Below are 17,193 nucleotides of genomic sequence, written 5' to 3'. Positions count from 1 at the left end.
GTGTGTGTGTGTGTGTGTGTGTGTGTGTGTGTGTGTGTGTGTGTGTGTATCTCTGTGACTATGTACACAGAGAAGGGGACCAGAGGCCCTTGAACCATGGTGGCCCTGGTCTCTGTAAATAGCTACACAAAGGAGAACACACTCCTGGAAATACTGAGTCCCCAGAGGGAAGCCACGGAGTGTAAACTGAAGCCAGGCTCACACTCAGAGCCTCTTGGAGATTCATGGTCTCTGGATTCCCAAACTGCACTCTCGCTTGGTGTCTTAGTTAATTTTCTGTTGCTGCTATAAAACCCTGACCAAAAGCTGCTTGGGGAGGAAAGGGCTTGATTTATCTTCCAGCTTGTAGTTCATCATCCAGGGAGGTCCAGGCAGGTACCTGGGGGCAGGTACCTGGAGGCAGGAGCTGATGGAGAGGCCATTAAGGAGAGCTGCTTGCTGGCTGGTTCTCCATGGCCTGCTCAGCCCGCTCTCTTACATGCCCAGGACCATCAGCCCAGGGGTGGCGCCGTGGTGAGTTAGGCCCTCCCACATCGAACAGCAGTCAAGAAAACACATCACCGTCTTGCCCACAGGCCAATCTAGTGGGGGGCAGTTTCTCAAATAATGGTACTCTCTTCTCAAATGACTCTAGCTTGCATCAGGTAGGGTGTGTCTCAGTTTGGTATCTGTAAACAGGGCTCCCTACCCAGTGTGGCCACTGAACTACGTAGGAGTAAAACACTTGGCCCCTGGCATTTTATCTAACACTGACATTTTATCTAACACTGCAGGATAGTGCCCAGTGGGACATATCTACACACAGATGGATTTAGGGCACCCGCCTCCAAGCAGTACCCAGGAAAACCCTAGCAGAGCCACCATGCTAGGAGACCAACATTACTTCTTAACTGTGCTAAAATATACAGGTGGGGCCTGGCATGATGGTTCAGTGGTTAAGAGCATGTCTGCTCTTCCAAAGGACCTGGGTTCAATTCCACGGGATATGACACCCTCACCAGACATACATGCAGGGCAAACACCAGTACACATTAAATAAAAATAAGTAATTTAAAAAAAATCACATACATGAAACTCAGCCACTAAATACTGAGCCTACTCCATCCATCCCAGAGCTTTTTCAGCTTACCTGCTGAAACTTCTTGCCCCTGAAACAGCTGTTTGTCTTCCCTTGCCTTTCCTTGTAGCAGCAAAGTCATGCAGTTTCTGTTCATCTCACCAGCCTCAGCTTTCACTACCCAAAAGGCTCCAGTCCCCAATGTCTAGCGAACAGTAGCCTCTGGGGCAGCAGGGGTTGGTGTGGGGAGAGTCTATTCTCTATAGGCCAAGTCCTTCCTGTCCCCTCACTAACCCATGCAGCATCCCCTGCCCATCTCTGAGACTGTGGCATCTGCTTTTTATCTCCGGGAAACACGTTAGGCTGATGGGATCTGTCTGAAACAAGCCCTGGCCTCCCTCTGGCTGAGCACAGCCTCCTGTCCCCCTCTCTTTCAGTTGGCTCCTGGGGGCCGTAATGCTGGTCTGCGGCCATGCTGCAGGGCAGACTCCAGATCGGGCAGGGAGGCTGCTGAGCTAGAGACTCACCATATGAACCCAGCCTCTGACTGAGCACACCAGATCTTAGACCAGTGTGTGGCCCTCTGGGGTACCAGAGGTAGAAGGGTGTGAAAGTAACACGACTAGGGATCCGAAGGGCAGAGCAGGCCTGGTTCCCATCCTCTCGTGGCAGCTGCTTCCTACCCCGGCCAGCCTTTATGGTTGCCCTGAGCCTCAGAAGTAGGACTTGAGTATCTCTAGTTAAACCTCCCACCTCAAAGATAAACTATGGAGAAGAGAAACCAGTGAGCACATTGTAAACCTGACACACAAATGTGCAGGAACTGTAGAGATAGAACAGGGCCCTCGGCCCTCCCCTCTTCAGGCTAGGCCACCAGATTCCCCCAGGACAGCTGCCATTTGACTCCCGGGGCTGAGGAGCTGGCAGGGGATGCTGGGCCTGAACAGCCGCCATTACCAAGGCACACGCACTGCCTTTTGGTCAAGGCCCAGCAGCTCTGGACCTAGGTTAAATCCCTACTCCAGCTACTTCTCTGATATCTTCTGAGGGGTGGGCAGGGGAAGGAAGTCCCACCCACCAGCCCTGTGTCTTCATTCCTCCTTGCTGTGTTCTGCTGAGGGAACGGTTAACTCTACGTGTGGTAAAGTGCCCCCTCCGATAACTAGGAAGTTCACAGGCTGAGCTCTGACTCCCAAACCTGGGGCTGTGTGGGTGCCCACCTGAACGCTCCTCCAAGCCCGTAAAGCTGGACCTGGAATAAAGGTCTGGGGCCCCTGGGCAAGAGCCACGCCTCACCTGTCTGGAATGTAGGCCAGTGCACCTCTGCTGCCTCTCCAGCTCCCCATGGGCCTCAACACCGAAAGGAGTGTACACAACCCCCAGGTTAGCTGAGGCTCTTAGGGCTCCGCTCCTGAGCTGTACAGTCCTGGGCTGGCAAGACCTGAAATCAGAGTTAGCGAGGGGTGCCCTCTTGTGGAAAGCTCCTCCATGGCAGGCAGCCTGTGACTTCTGGGGACACGGGCAGTCTCAGCTGGCCTCCCAGACTTGGAACAAAGCACTTTCCCAGCCACCACCAGGAATGTAGGGTGAGCATAAAGCCAGTCTTGGGGGTCAGAGACGGAAGACCCAGCAAGGTGTGATATCTGGAAAGTGGGAAGAGGCCTCCCCAAATGCAGAGTGAGGTGTGCCTTCTGGATTCAGCTGTCAAGAAGGTGGACCGTGAAAGGACCTCACAGCCAGAGTGCAGGGGAAGGAAGCTTGCCCCAGCACTGTTTGGTCCTCCCATCTTCAGGGAGATTGGAGGTGTCAGGGCTCTGTGTGTCCGTACTCATTTCACACCCTCTCTGGTCTCTGTTCAGGGCCTGAAGCCGATGGACCACAATGGACTGGCTGATCCTTACGTCAAACTACACCTGCTGCCTGGAGCCAGCAAGGTGAGGGTTTCTGGTCCAGGGATGGTACTGGCGTGGCACTCTGGAACCATGAGCCCATTACCGATCTGCTAAGTGGGCTCCAGGAAGTGCCCAGGTTACCTTTCCTACAAAGCCATTTAGCCTGAGGCTCGTGTTATGCAGGGGAAGAAGACTCTGGGTTCAAATGTGATGGTGTACACCTCTAACAGCAGCGCCCGGGACACAGAGGCAGGCAGATCCCTGGGTTAAGCCCAGGCTTGCCACAGGGCCTGTCAGAGCCCTCAGTGCGTTGATGGGACATTCTGTGGCTTCAGGAAGGGGACCGAAGGGGACGCATTAGCCTGGTTTACTTGACCACAGAACCCCCGTTTCCCATTCCCCTGATGGGTTACCCAGCAGGCAGATAAAAGCACAGAAGCTTTCACCCACAAGGAAGCATGGATTCCAGGCAGAATGAAGACCTGAGTGGGGGCCCCCGAGGTGACCCAGGAAAGAGGTTCGTTTCCACAGCTGGCTTTGGGCACAGTCTCGATAAGAGTCTCCTGAAAGAGTGGGGAGGGGACGCAGGGCAGCAGGCTTTGTTTAGGCCAATGCCTACTAAGTTCCCAATGGGACTGAGCCACACAGCGGCTTCCCACCCCCTGCAGGGCCCGTAGCCATCCCCTCTATCCTGCTGCTGTCACCAGGGCCTGGTCCTCAGCTAGACGGTTGCACGGACTGGACCAGCAGTCAAGACCAGCAGGGCTGCGTCCATCCTGGGGACAGTCGTTCCCTCTCCTTTCCCAGCTGAGCTCCCAGCTAGGCTAGCCCTATCTTTCCTGGCTCCTTTTCTTTGCTGTGACCAGAGGCCCCTTACACGCCTCCAATGAACTTGCTGTTTTTCAGTCAGCTAACTAACAGTGTCAGTTTCGCCTTCTGCCTCAGGTCCCCTCCACTGGGTTAAGTGCCTCCACGAATGGAGGGGTCAGGCTGGCCAGCCTTGAGGCCACACTTTCTCAGGACCAAAATGACAGCACTCTGTCTTCTTCCAGGCAAATAAGCTCAGAACAAAAACCCTTCGGAACACTCTGAACCCCACGTGGAACGAGACCCTCACTTATTATGGGATCACGGATGAGGACATGATCCGAAAGACTCTGAGGTGGGTGAGGGCTCCTGTGCCTACACCCCAGCCAGGGGCACCCTACCACTTGTGAATGCCCATTGACTGTGGAAGCCAATCGCCCCCAGGATCTCCGTGTGTGATGAGGACAAATTCCGCCACAATGAGTTCATCGGGGAGACTCGCGTGCCCCTGAAGAAGCTGAAACCCAACCACACCAAGACCTTCAGCATCTGCCTGGAGAAGCAGCTGCCGGTGAGTGGAGGAAGGCTCAGCACCCCGGCCAAGCTGGAGTTTACTGAGCGTCTACTACCCGCCAATACTATGGTTCAGGCTCAGTTGCAGGGAGATGGAGGGACTCGCTGCCTGTTGATGGCACAGGAATGGGGCTCTTCACGGAGCAGAGAGCACAGTGGAGGGGGCAGGCCTGGAAGGGGACATCACAGAAGTGGCGGAGGATGAGGTCACCTTTCACAGGTGCCGAGCTACCAATTCCAGCAGTGCTAGGGGCTAAGTAAGTCTAAGACCTTGTGTGGACAAGCAAGCGCTTTCCCACTGACCCTCTCCCCAGCCCGATCAAAATTTTACTTTCACAAATTTTAAAAATTTCCTGTGTATGTGAGGTAGTATGTATGTGTGTGTGCTGTGTGCGTGTATGACCCATGTGAGGTACGCGTGTGTGTATGTGTGTATATATGTGTCCGTGTGTAGTCTGTGTGTGTATGTGTTTATGTATGTATGCATGCGTGTGTATGTGTGCATGTGCATGTGTATAGTCTGTCTGTGTTTGTACATGTATGTATTGTGTATGTGTGTGTACATATATATGTGTCCGTGTGTGTGTGTGTGTGTGTGTGTGTGTGTGTGTGGTCTGTGAGTGTGTGGGCAGTGGAAAAGATATGTGAATGTCATCCACATGGAATATCTTCCTCAATTGCTCTCAGCCTCATATTTTGAGACAGGGTTTCCCACTGAACCCAGTGCTCACTAACTAACTAGTCTGGTGGGCCAGGGAGCTGAAGTTCCCCTGTCTCCCTCCCCTCGTGCTAGGGTTACAGATTTGTGTCCCTATGCCTGGCTTTCCCTTGGGGCTGGGATCCAAACTCAAACCAGCCACAGCAGGTACTTGACTGACTGAACCATCCCCCCCACATATGAAACATATGTTTCATATGAAACGGTCTTGCTAAGTTCCCCAGACTGGCCTTGAACTTACTCTATAGCCCAGATTGACAGTGAACTTTTTTGCTTTTGGGGTTGTCTTTTATATTTGAGACAGGGTTTCTCTGTGTAGCCCTGGCTGTCCAGGAACTCACTCTGTAGGCCAGGCTGGCCTTGAACTCAGAGATCTATCTGCTTCTGAGGTAAAAGGCACACACTGCCAATGCCTGGCTGACAGTGAACTCTTGATCCTCCTGTCTCAGCGTCCTCAGTAGCTAAGAGTATAGGCCTGTGCCACAGGGCAGGGCATGGTGATGGTTTAACAGGCCAGAAGGACCAGAAGCAGAAAGAGGAGGGAGGTGAGGGCTGGCGCCAAGAACCAGATAGATGGGGGCTGGTGGAGGCCAGAGGCCTGCTGCCAGGGCAGGTCCAGGTCTGGGCCTGGGTGCATGGAGGGAGTAGGAAGCCATTCACTAAAGGTAACTTGATTGGAACGTGTTGGTCCAGAAATGCTGTGAGATGCCCAGAGGAGACAGCACATAATTCTTTCCTAGACATCGTAACAAATTTGGCCCCCGGTCGCCTTCAGCAGCCAGCCCTCCCAGAGTCCTGGTGTCTGCTGCTTAGGATCACTCTCCTGCTCTCCTGCTCTCCTGCTTGCCTCATCTCTGCCGTGTCTGCTCATAGGGGCATCGCTCCTTGACAGTTTATAGGGGCGGAGGGTCAGGGAGCCCAGTGCGCAGGCCAAGAGAGAAAAGCTAAGCTCTCTAGCTCACAATATTCAGGACGTGGCTCTCTTCCCAAAGCCCAAGCCAAGGGGAGGAAGCTCAGCATTTAACTCCTGTATGCCAGGCCTGGCAGGGTCTGCAGCACCCGGTGGCTGAGACACTGCTCTTGTGCATGGCTTTCTCAGACTGTATCGTCACGTCATACTCTCTCCACTCAGGTGCATGTGTCATGGGTGAAACCTTTGCTGATGTGGTATTAGTCATTTGCCAGAGGTGAACCAAATTCTCCAAATGGCCTACACCTCTCAGGAAGGCACTGCCCGCTCCCACGGTGCTGTGCCCGTGAGTTCTGGCCTCAGATATAACAAGACTCCATGTGCACATGGATGCATAAATGCATATGGGGTGTTCGTCACACATGCATTGTGTGTGTACATGTATGTGGAAGCGTGAGTATGTGTTGCGAATGTTCCAGAGCCATTACTTTGGCATTGCTGAGTACCCCCAGCTTGAATTGGCTCTGTTGCTCACTGGCCAGCTTGGGATACATAGTGACCACAGGGGTGACATTTGGTTTGGTGGTTTTAGAGTGTATACTCTATATTACCTGTTCTAAGTAAATACCTGGCTCAGTGTTTGTCAGATGAAATAGTCCACAGCATGGCAGTGTCGTCTGCCTCTGCGGACATCTCTGCTCACGCAGGGCCTAGAGCCACAAAGCTGCAGTGTTGGTCATGGCTGCCTGAACGTTGGGTTGAGAAGGATGCCAAGGCTGCATCTGAGTTCAGGGTGAATGCTGAGACCGATTAGCTGTGTCTGCTCTGGGCACGGAGTTTGGAGGAGGCCTGGGGGCACAGGCCTCCCTTCACCTCACAGCACTCTCATCTCCAGGAAGGTCTCCACATGGCCACATGGGGACTCAGGTCAGGCCTAAGCAGAGCACAGCTTCGAGCAAAGGCTGAGCCTATGAGAGAGGAGCCTGGCAGATCCTGAAGGGACCCTCAGGGGACATGGGCTTCCCACGGGGCACGTCCAGATGACTTTATGGAGGATGGGAAATGGAGAAGACTCCAGCTGTCGGACATGGAGGGAAGGGATGCGGAGGCCTAGAGTTAAAGTCTCACCCGGAGCTTGGGGGTGGGAAGGCTAGGCATCTTCCCACCAGGCTCCTGGCTTCCTTGGGACTCTAAAGGTAGCAAAGCTCTGTCGTTTAGGGTCTTGTGGATCATGGCAGGAGGAGCCTGCAAACCATCTGGGAGAGGGTGGAGCTGAGAAAGACCTGGAGGAGGGCAGACCTCCTACCTGGGTGTCAGGCTCTGTAGACCAGGCCATCTCTGTCACTGCCACTCCTTCTTTTCTTCTTCTTCTCTTATTTTTATGTTACATGAGTGCTCTGTCTGCATGAGATCTCATTATAGATGGTTGTGAGCCACCGTATGGTTGCTGGGAGTTGAACTCAGGTCCTCTGGAAGAGCAGCCAATGCTCTTAACCTCTGAGCCATCTCTCCAGCCCCAACTGCTACTCACTGCTGAAGGCAAAAGCAGCTTTGGGAGAGATGACCATGGAGGGGCCAGGCTGTGTTCCAGAAAAAATTATACTTAAGGACACAGAAGTTGCCCGTCTGCCTTCCCTTACTCCCCCCTCCCTCCCTCCCTCCCTCCCGCCTTCCTTCCTTCCTTCCTTCCTTCCTTCCTTCCTTCCTTCCTTCCTTCTCTCCTTCCCTCCTTCCTTTTTTCCCTCCCTCCCTCCCTCCCTCCCTTCTTCCTTCCTTCCTTCCTTCCTTCCTTCCTTCCTTCCTTTCTTTCTTCCTTCCTTCCTTCCTTCTCTCCTTCCTTTTTTCTCTCCCTCCCTCCCTTACACACACACTCTCTCTCTTCCTTCTTTCTTTCCTTCCTTTGTTCCTTCTCGCCTTCCTTTTTTCTCCCTCCCTCCTTCCCTCCTTTTCTTCTTCTCTTTCCCTCCTTTTTTTCTGTCCCTTCTTCCCTACTTCCTCCTTCCTTCCTTTTCTCCTTCTCTCTTTCCCTCCTTTCTTTTTTCTCTCTCTCCCTCCCTCCCTCCCTTCCTCCTTCCCTCCCTTCTTCCTTCCTTTTCCAAGCTAGAGACAGACACAAGGACCTGACTTGTGTCCCACCAAGCCATACTCCAGCCTGCTGGGTTCTGTAGACCTTTGTATGTCCAAGCCTAGCTGAGCACAGCAGGTGGACACCAGGGGAGTGGGATTACAGATGGTCTCACCCTCACCGTCTGCTTAGCCGAGAAGGTGGAAGCAGACAAGGACGGCAGCCCCTCTCCTGCAGGTGGACAAGGCGGAAGACAAGTCCCTGGAGGAACGAGGCCGCATCCTCATCTCGCTCAAGTACAGCTCGCAGAGGCAGGGCCTGCTGGTGGGCATCGTGCGCTGTGCACACCTGGCTGCCATGGATGCTAACGGCTACTCAGACCCCTACGTGAAAACGTGAGTGTGCAGCCAGGCCTGTGCCTGACACCCCTGCTCACCTGGAAGAGCCAGGCTCCTACGTGGCTGGAGCTGGAGCCCAGTGTGACGGGCACTGAGGGGTCTTTGTGCACCAGGGTGTTTTCTTCTGTCTTCTTCTGTGACTCTGGGGTTAAGTGCAGCCATCCCATTTCATAGATGGGGAAACTGAAGCCTGCAGAAGGGTCACCACTGGGAGAGAGAATAGCTATCCTTTTTTGGTGATGGGAGGCATGGACAAGGGTACTCCAGGCTGCCTTTGCATAGCCAAGTGCAAGTTACTTGAATTTCAGACCCTGCTGCCTCTGCCTCTGCCTCCTGATCGCTGAAACTGAAAGTGTGAATCATCACACATGGACATGTGATGCTGGAGGACCCTGGGGTCTGGCGATGTAAGGTCTAGTGACCAGGCTCACAAGCAAGTTGGAGGAGGAGGCAGGGCCAGTGCCCGGAGCCAGAGGGCTGGCAAGGACCTCTGCCAAGTCTTCCCTGTGTGTGTGCCCAGCCCTGTGTCTCCCCTCGCTACCAGTGACAGTGCAGCAATGGACAGACACTGGCTCGGGGTTGTACCAGTGGCCTGTGCCCTAAAAGAGTATCCCTGGCTGGGTTAGGCTGCTCGCAGAGTTCCAGGAGGCAGGGAGAAGCGGGCAGCCTTTTGGAGAAGAGGGCAAGGGCTGCAGAGCCACCATCAGGCCACCATCAGTGCTTACCGTGCTCCTGGGAGGAGCCCGGGGAAGAATCCCGCTTGACTCACGGCTCCCTGTAACTTCAGTTCCGGGGGGCTCTGACGCCACCTTCTGGTCTCAGGGGCACATTGCGCACATACATACATGCAGGTGTTCACACACACATAAATAAAAAAAAAATAATCTTTTTTTAAAAAGCTTCCTTCTGAGCATGTGCAGACTTTTCCCTGTCGATATTCCCTAAGCAGCAGGGTAAGGGCCGTGTGTGCAGCCTTTGCAGTAGCTCGGATGACTCAGAACTGCAGCAGGCTGTGGGGGGCTCTGCAGACGCCAGCTCATTTTTATGTAAGGACTTGGGCATCTCCAGATGTGCCCCGGAGCCCATCCTCCACAGGCACTGAGGGCCACTGCATTTCTTCAGCAATGCAGAGCGTCCCCGAGTGGAGTCAGTGGAGACAGGTCAGCGGGGTGTCACCTCCACCTGTCACACGACATCTCTTTTCAGATGAAAATGAGATGTGGAACCAACACGATGTGTTCAGTGCCAGTGGAGGTGGTGAACTCCAGCGTCAGGTCATGTGAGAGGAGGTGACCTGGAACCCAGGGTCTCCCTTGGTGCTGACTTGCAGACAAACTGGCTGGAGCCCTAGAAGGATGCTCTTACTGCTCGGGGCTCCTCCCTGACACTGGGACCATGTTAACATGTTACCGGTCCTCTGAGGAATGGTAGGAAAAGGCTACAGAGGTGAAGTCTCTTCCTTTTCTTTGGGAGGTCAGGGGTTGAAACAGGATTTCACTGTGTACCCGAGGCAGTCCATGAACTTGTAATTTTCCTGCCTCAGCCTCCCAAGAACTGGAACTATAGGCATGTGCCACCAAATCCAACCCTCAGTTGGTTGGATCTGAGGGTCTAGGTCCATGGATACAGCCAACCAGCTGTTTTGCCTTTATCCCAGAAGTTTCTTAGCTCCAGCCATCCTCTCTGGCCTGTCATCTGTCCCAGTAGTGACACCTTCTTCAGATTTCACATCAAGCATCAGATGGCTACTGCCTCGGGTTGAACTTCTCCTGCACTGAATGATTCCACCAAGGTTCACCCGCACAGTATATGCCCTAGAGACACCATCTTTGATATGGCTGCATAGCTTCCAGCATATACATAGAACATGAGTTTGTTGTTAATCAGTTTACCAGCTGAAGGGCATGCAGGTAATTTGAATTCTGGATGATTGTGTGAAAAGGCCATTGACAGGTAATTAGTAAGGAAGGCATGGCGATGGGCTCATAGCATCTTAGTGCTTTGGAGGCAGAGGCAGAGGGATGGAGAGGTGAAGACCAGCCTGAGCTACATTCTAAGTACCAGGAAAGCCAAGCTGTAGAACAAGACCATATCACAAATACAAAAAGAAAACCAGAAGTGTCGATATACACCTTCATTACTCTCCTTGCCACCGCCGTTGGTACAGCCTTATGCTTGTCATTATACCAACGACAGAACCACAGCTTGAAGCTGGGTGCAGTGGTTGCATCTGTAATCCTGCACTTAGGAAGTAGAGGGAGGATCAGGAGCTCAGGGTTATCCTAAACAAACTAGCAGACTGAAAAAAAATGTGTGCATGCGGAAGTCAGAGGACAGCTTGTAAGAGTCCTTTCTCTCTTTCCACTGTGTGTGTTCTGGGAGCACTGAACTCAGGAACTCACACGGGCAGGCTTGGGCAGCAAGTGTGAAGCCCCAGCAACCTGCTGGGCCTCCAGGAAGGACTTTAAACAACAGGACTCAGTTTTTCCAAGGGCAAAGTCTGGCAACAACCACGCAAGAAGCTTCGCCCTGACCAGCATGCCTTTGCACATGTTAAACCTCCAGGAAATTTGTTGTTTACTGTGTTGAGGTCCCAGTGTCACCCACTGAGCGGAAACAAGGCATTTGTCACCGAGCTGTCTGTGCATTGACAGGGTGGAGGTTCGGAGCGCCTCCTGCATCCCCGGCCTGCGAATGACCTCCTAGTCATGAAGAAAGGAGACTGAGCGAGTCATTCCACCTCTCTGAGCCAACAAGGGAAGGGCACGAGCTCCACCATGCCCCTGGTGGAGTCATCCCTGATAACTGGCAAAAGAGAACCTTCCTCAAGGCTCTAACAAAGGAGCGATGCTCGCCCAGCTCAGGGGATATACTGAAAAAGCAAATTTTACATACATTTGAGAAGAATGAGTTTTATGGTGTGTGAATTCTTAGTGAATTTAATGTGTGTGTGCGTAAGCAAGCTCTGAGCTCTTGGGCCTGGAGCTGAGGTCAGTCTGTAGAGCATTTGCCTGGCATGCATGAGTTCAGTCTGTAGAGCATTTGCCTGGCATGCATGAGATCTTGGGTTCAGCGCCAACGGCTGCAATGCTCACCTTGCCTCCCTCTCCCCCCCAAAAAAAAGACAATTCCCGAACAAGAGACAAACTGGCTTTCTGCAGGAGGCACGAGCTTTGTAAAGGCCAGTTTCCAGAGAAAAGAGGGACATGGGTGTGCTTGGACAAGCATACAGCTACCTCAGTGCCGCCCACAGGCTAGCAGGCTGGGGCTCCAGGGTTGGGACAGAGGAGCCCAGGAATTCGTCCCCAGGGAGGTGCCCAGAGCACCCGAGCTGCACCAGCTGCAGCTCACAGCTCTCCCCAGCCCCTGATGGTCCCCAATTACCATTCCAGATACCTGAAGCCGGATGTAGACAAGAAATCCAAGCATAAGACAGCAGTGAAGAAGAAAACGCTAAACCCGGAGTTCAATGAGGTAGGGCTATGGGCTGCCAGGCTTCTGAAGAGCTTTGAGCCTCCCCTGGGACAGGTGGAGGGACCTGGTTTTTAAAGGGGCACCATGGTACCTGGGAAACGATAAACGAGGATGGGCAGCATCTGCCAGAAGAGCCCTCAGCCATGGTTGGTAAGGCTCCATCAGACTGCTCAGCAATGGAGACGCTCATGGGACGAAGGAAGGAACCTTCTAGAAGGTTGATGCTGCTAGAGGTAGGAGTAAAAAGAGAGTGGTGAGCAGCTCCTGAGTTCCCTTCTAGATGACAGAGTTGGGAAGGACACCCTAGGTAGGCCATGAGGGTTCAAGACACCCCAGCAGGTGTGGCAGGATGGCCGTGAATACAGTGAAAGCAATACCATAAACTTACTAAAATACTACGTTTTTTGTTTTTGTTTTTTGCAATTTCTGTTTGTAACTCAATTGCACAGTTCGCAAGTGTGAACGTAGGTGAGAAGGTCATGGCACAGTGCCTAAAAGAAAGACTCAGCTGCTAGGGTGCTGACAGGACAGGACGAGTGGGTGCCCAGGCCCTCAGACCAGAGGGTCAGACACGGACCTGCGGGTCTTCCAGTGAGGAAGGCAGGAGAAAGAGAAGTGCATCTCAGGCCTGACTCAGCCACGGACTCACAGGCAGAGGGGACAGCCCTGGAGGACAGGGGGAAGGATGACGGAGACTCAACAGGACAGTTAACTGCAGCCAGGTCTCCGCAGCATCTGCGGGCAGCTTCAGGGACAGAAGGGTGGGTGGGCAGAGGGAGGGGCCTGCTTAGACTCCCACTCCCATCAGGCAGAAGTGAGCGGGTCAGTGGCGTGACCCACACACTGAGCACTTCCACCCTTCAGTACATCCCAGACCACTCTCAGCCAGGCGGCCTTGACTCTTAACACCCTCTTCTGGCCAGCAGGAGTTCTGTTACGAGATCAAGCACGGAGACCTGGCCAAGAAGACCCTGGAGGTCACTGTCTGGGACTATGACATTGGAAAGTCCAATGATTTCATTGGTAAGGAATACAAGGGGAATGCCATTTAGGTATGCGCCTGTCCTTGGTGGATATGAGTCCAAGAACCGCTTATCTCTAGTGACAGGTCCCCAGACATTCTCCAAACTGTGCTCTTGTGACAGGAGACAGGCCCAGAGAGGGAAGCAGGCCTGGGAAGCACCCGGGGCTACACTCAGAGCCCATGTGACCACAAGTTTCTGATAGGCGTGACGTTGGTGCGCAGTGGGCCATTGTAGCCCTTCCTTCCCTTTTCAGTCCTAATATGTGCCATGGAACCCTGCCCCATGCTGTTCGGTTCCTCGTAGAGGAAGAACATGGCATCAAACACTAGGTCAGGTGGGCAGGGTGTCCTGGAAGCCAGGCACTGTCCACACACAGCTGGGCAGGAGGGTGGGCCCAACAGTGGGGTCACTGAATGCCCTCTGCCCCTCTGGCCTCTTCCACAGGTGGAGTGGTTCTGGGCATCAATGCCAAGGGTGAGCGCCTGAAGCACTGGTTTGACTGCCTGAAGAACAAGGACAAGAGGATTGAGCGTTGGCACACGCTCACAAACGAGCTCCCGGGGGCTGCGCTCAGCGACTGACTGTCCCATCTGCCGCCCACCCAGCCCACACAGGTCCGGCCCTGGGCTTTCTCAGCTGCCATCAAGGGCTATGGCCTCACAATGGGCAAGATCCAGGTTGTCTACTCGGGCAAAGCCACTGCAGCCCCTGCTTGGAGGACCCGGAGCACCCAGGCCCCCTCAGAAGACATGGATTAAATTTGTTTCAGGCCCCCTGGTGGCCAGGAGGGCTGGAGCTGGGCCCTCAGCTCCACCCGGAGGAAGGGCTATCCAGGGTGAGGACCTGTTGGAGATGAGGGATGGAACACTTGCTGCAAGCACAGAAATGGGGGTCTTTGGCTGCCTGGCAACCACAGGGGAAGGACTATGTGTGGGAAGGCAGAGCCCAGGACTCCAGGACGGACAATGTGGCCAACCAGAGCTTCCAACTTGCTCATGCCTGGCACTGATGGGCAGACAGAAAGAGGTGAGGCCCCAGGGCAGGGGTCCCTGTGTAGCAGAGGATCTGGGTGTACACATTGGGTGTACCAGGACCAGCTGGTTGTCTGCAAGGGCTGTGGGTGCTGCTGCCTGCTGAAGGGTGGAGGAGGGAAGGCAGCCTGGGGGATCACGGCTCAGCACAGCCTGGAAAAGCCAGCTGTGGCTAAGACAGAACCAAATACAGACACAGGAGGACTGAAAGGGGGTCTGGAGGTCAGGGCCAGGGAACCATGAGGGCCTGCATTAGGTTTTTAGGCAGGAGCTGGGCTTGGGGATGTGTGCAAACATTGTAGGGAAACCCAGCTCGACTGTGGAAACCCAAGCTCTCCTGTTTGATCTTGCTCCCAAGGAGCAACGCGTACTGTTCCCGTTGTCAGCTTAAATCTCTAGTCAGCTTTAGGGAAAAGAGAAAGAGATCCTGATCCTACTAGCATGGAAAGAGGAAAGCATTTCTCCCGCCTGTCCATCTCTCCCTTCTTCATCCCCTCAGGCTAGTGTTCAATCCCTCACAGATACCCATGGCCCCCTGGCCCTATCAAGACAGTGGCTTGCCTTCAGGAAGAGCAGTGGAAGACAGAGCCTTGTCTCGGGGAAGGCCCGGGGGTGGAGGTGAGGGTCTGCCTTCTGGGCCTGGTCTCACTTTCTAGGAAAGGGTGGGACACATCTCAGTCTTGAAGGCCCCAAATGTCTCCTGCCAGCTGAGGCTCTAGGATCACAGGAGGAATGGAGAACTATGGATTTCCACCTTATCTCAGACCTGTTCTGTTCAATCCATCACTAGGTGACAAGGCACAGGGGTCCTGAGAGGGAAGGTGCCCTAAGCCCAGCACCTCCTACAGCTAAAGTCAGGCCCCAGGGACCCAGAGATTGAGATTGAGTCACCCAATCTCACCAGCCCTTCCTAGTTGGCAGGGAATAGGTCTGTGGCCCTGCACAGCACCCAGCCACCTGTTGCCTGTAGAGACTGGATTCTCCTCTTGAAAAGGCTTTGCCTATGTTGTTGAGGTGGCACGTTCTTACAGAATCTTCACCATCCTGTGTGGTGGATGGCTTGGTCAACCCATTTTGCAAATGAAATGGTCACAGAGAAGTTGATAAACTTCCAGGGCCACCAAGCTGGGAGGGCCTGAAGCAAGATTTAACCCCAAGCAAGGCCTTTGTCTGAGGACGAAAGATGGAGGACTTCCCCTGTCTTTCCTTCTGGACTGACTGGGGCTTGGTGAAGTCAGTTACAGAGGAATCTTGCTACTGTCCGCCACCTCACCCCCTAGCTGGCTTTGATATCATTTAAGGTTTGCCAAAAGGCCACAGCCAAGCCCAGAACCTCAGCTGCCCTACCCCGAGGTAAAGTGACTTGGGGGACAGGCTGATATTTTCCTCACACAGTTAGAAACGCTAGCAGGTGTTTCAAGGCACCTGATTGAGCTCTGAGTAACTTCTTTGCCCTTTGAGGTGGCTTGTTCAGGGAGGAGCCGGGCTGCCCTCCTGAAGAGAAAGACGTGTTTATTAGACGCGAGATGACTGAGGCTTAAGCAGAAGAGCAGAGCTCAGGTGGGATGGGAAGCCTGCATCCCTCTGTTGCCCTAGGCAGAAAGTGGCTTGGGTCTCGATGGTCCTCGCCAACCCCAGGGACAGGGAGGGTGGGAGGCAAGATTTCTAGCCAGTTGGCTCGCGTGTAAGGTGAGTGCCCAGGCAGGAGCGCACTAAAAAGTGATGGAACTTTCCCGGGACCCGGGAGCGTTTGTAAATCCCCAGCACATTACAACTCTGCTACGGGAAATGCCCTTTGCGAAGTTACAGAATCAGCTCCGCCTTTCACCCCAAACGGGTGTCCATCAACGATGCAAAGAGGAAATCTGATACCAAAAACAAAGGTCATTCCAAAGTCCTGGCAGTACCCCGGGTGTCTCCAGGCGGCCCCTCAGCCACCTCGCGCCCTGGTCTCCGCCCCGCCCACTGCCACCGTTAGCCAATCCCCGAGAGGGCCCGTCTTCCAATCCTGAGGCGGCGACCTCCTGATCTCTAGTGGCAAGAGCGAGGAGCTGCACTTCCGCGGCCCGCCCGCCGCCGAGCCCGGGCTAAGCATGTCCTGCCCCTTCATCCTGGTCCCGCCACGTGAACCTGATGCATGGACTCCTGCTGTCGCCGACTCGCGCGGACTCGTACACTGCTTACGGTTTTGCCACCACGTGACGGCTGCGGACTATGTCCTCAAACTGCAGCGTCAAGACACAATTTTTGTAATTTCGTCCGACCTTCCCGAAGGTGTCCTTTTAAAGTCTTCTTTGTTAATATTTATAACGATATATAACTCAAAGTAAATGGGAACATCGCACCGAGTTCGCAGGCGCTTGGGAGACTCCTTTGGAAAATCAGGAGGGTGCGAGCGAAAGGGAACCGGGGCTTACGTGTCGCATTTACCCTTGTTTTTTTTAAATGATCGCACTTGTAAACCAGTCTAGCGTCCAACTGTGGTAAGCCTCCTGCCTTTCATCTACTCACCAAGAGCCCATTTGAAACAGGCTTGCAAGTTACATATGAGGAAACTGAGGCTCAGAAGGTTGAATATGTGAGGCTGATCAGAAACATTTGCCACAAGCCTCAAGGACCTGAGTGTGATCCCTGGAACACCTCCCCCCCCCCCCCCCAAAAAAAAAAATGTCTGGTGTGGCCCGCACTCAGGAAGCAGAGGCAGATGGAGCTCTCTGAGTTCAATGTCAGCCTGGTCTACACGCCCAGTTCCAGGACACACTGGCTACATAGTAAGGGGCATGTCCCAAAATCAAGAGGCAGGGGCAGGCAGACCTCTGTGAATCCGGGGCCAGCCTGCGTTACAGAGCTAGTTCCAGGACAGCCAAGGCTACACAGACCTTGTCTTGAAAAACAAAACAAAACAAAAAATCAGGATATGAAGGGCAGTGATGGCCAAGGCCTTTAATCCCAGCACTGAAGAGGCAGAGGCACACAGATGTCTGTGATTTCCAGGCCAGCCTGGCCTAAAGAGTTAGTTCCAGGATAGTCAAGGTTACACAAACTGTCTCAAAATACAGAAATGAAAAGATCAGGAAATGATGTGACAAATTAATAATCCCAGCAACTCCTGGGGCCATATAGGAAGTGGAGACAGGAACTGCCCAGAGCCTTCCTGCCAAGTGACCTGGAATAAACAATTGAGAAACAAGCGGCATCAAGGTGTAAGGTGCGAAGTTACCCTCTGACCTCTACACACCTGAG

At 53.6% G+C, this 17,193-nt stretch overlaps 1 protein-coding gene across 1 annotated transcript in view; it reads left to right on the top strand.

Annotated features, from left to right (window-relative positions):
* Window positions 1-16,603, top strand: part of Doc2b (double C2 domain beta) — a gene marked incomplete at its 5' end in the record, with an annotated part of 25,574 nt that extends 8,971 nt beyond the window's left edge. Inside the window, 7 exon segments of the mRNA XM_055619501.1 lie at window positions 2,917-2,991; window positions 4,002-4,111; window positions 4,201-4,327; window positions 8,260-8,417; window positions 11,813-11,894; window positions 12,821-12,917; window positions 13,364-16,603. Of these exon segments, the coding sequence (XP_055475476.1) occupies window positions 2,917-2,991; window positions 4,002-4,111; window positions 4,201-4,327; window positions 8,260-8,417; window positions 11,813-11,894; window positions 12,821-12,917; window positions 13,364-13,500 (786 nt within the window).
* Window positions 16,604-17,193: the final 590 nt, after the last annotated feature.

Source organism: Psammomys obesus, unplaced genomic scaffold (assembly GCF_907164565.1).
Source record: "Psammomys obesus unplaced genomic scaffold, mPsaObe1.curated_primary_1811, whole genome shotgun sequence".
Taxonomy (NCBI): Eukaryota; Metazoa; Chordata; class Mammalia; order Rodentia; family Muridae; genus Psammomys; species Psammomys obesus.
This window is presented reverse-complemented; position numbering and strand designations above follow the sequence as displayed.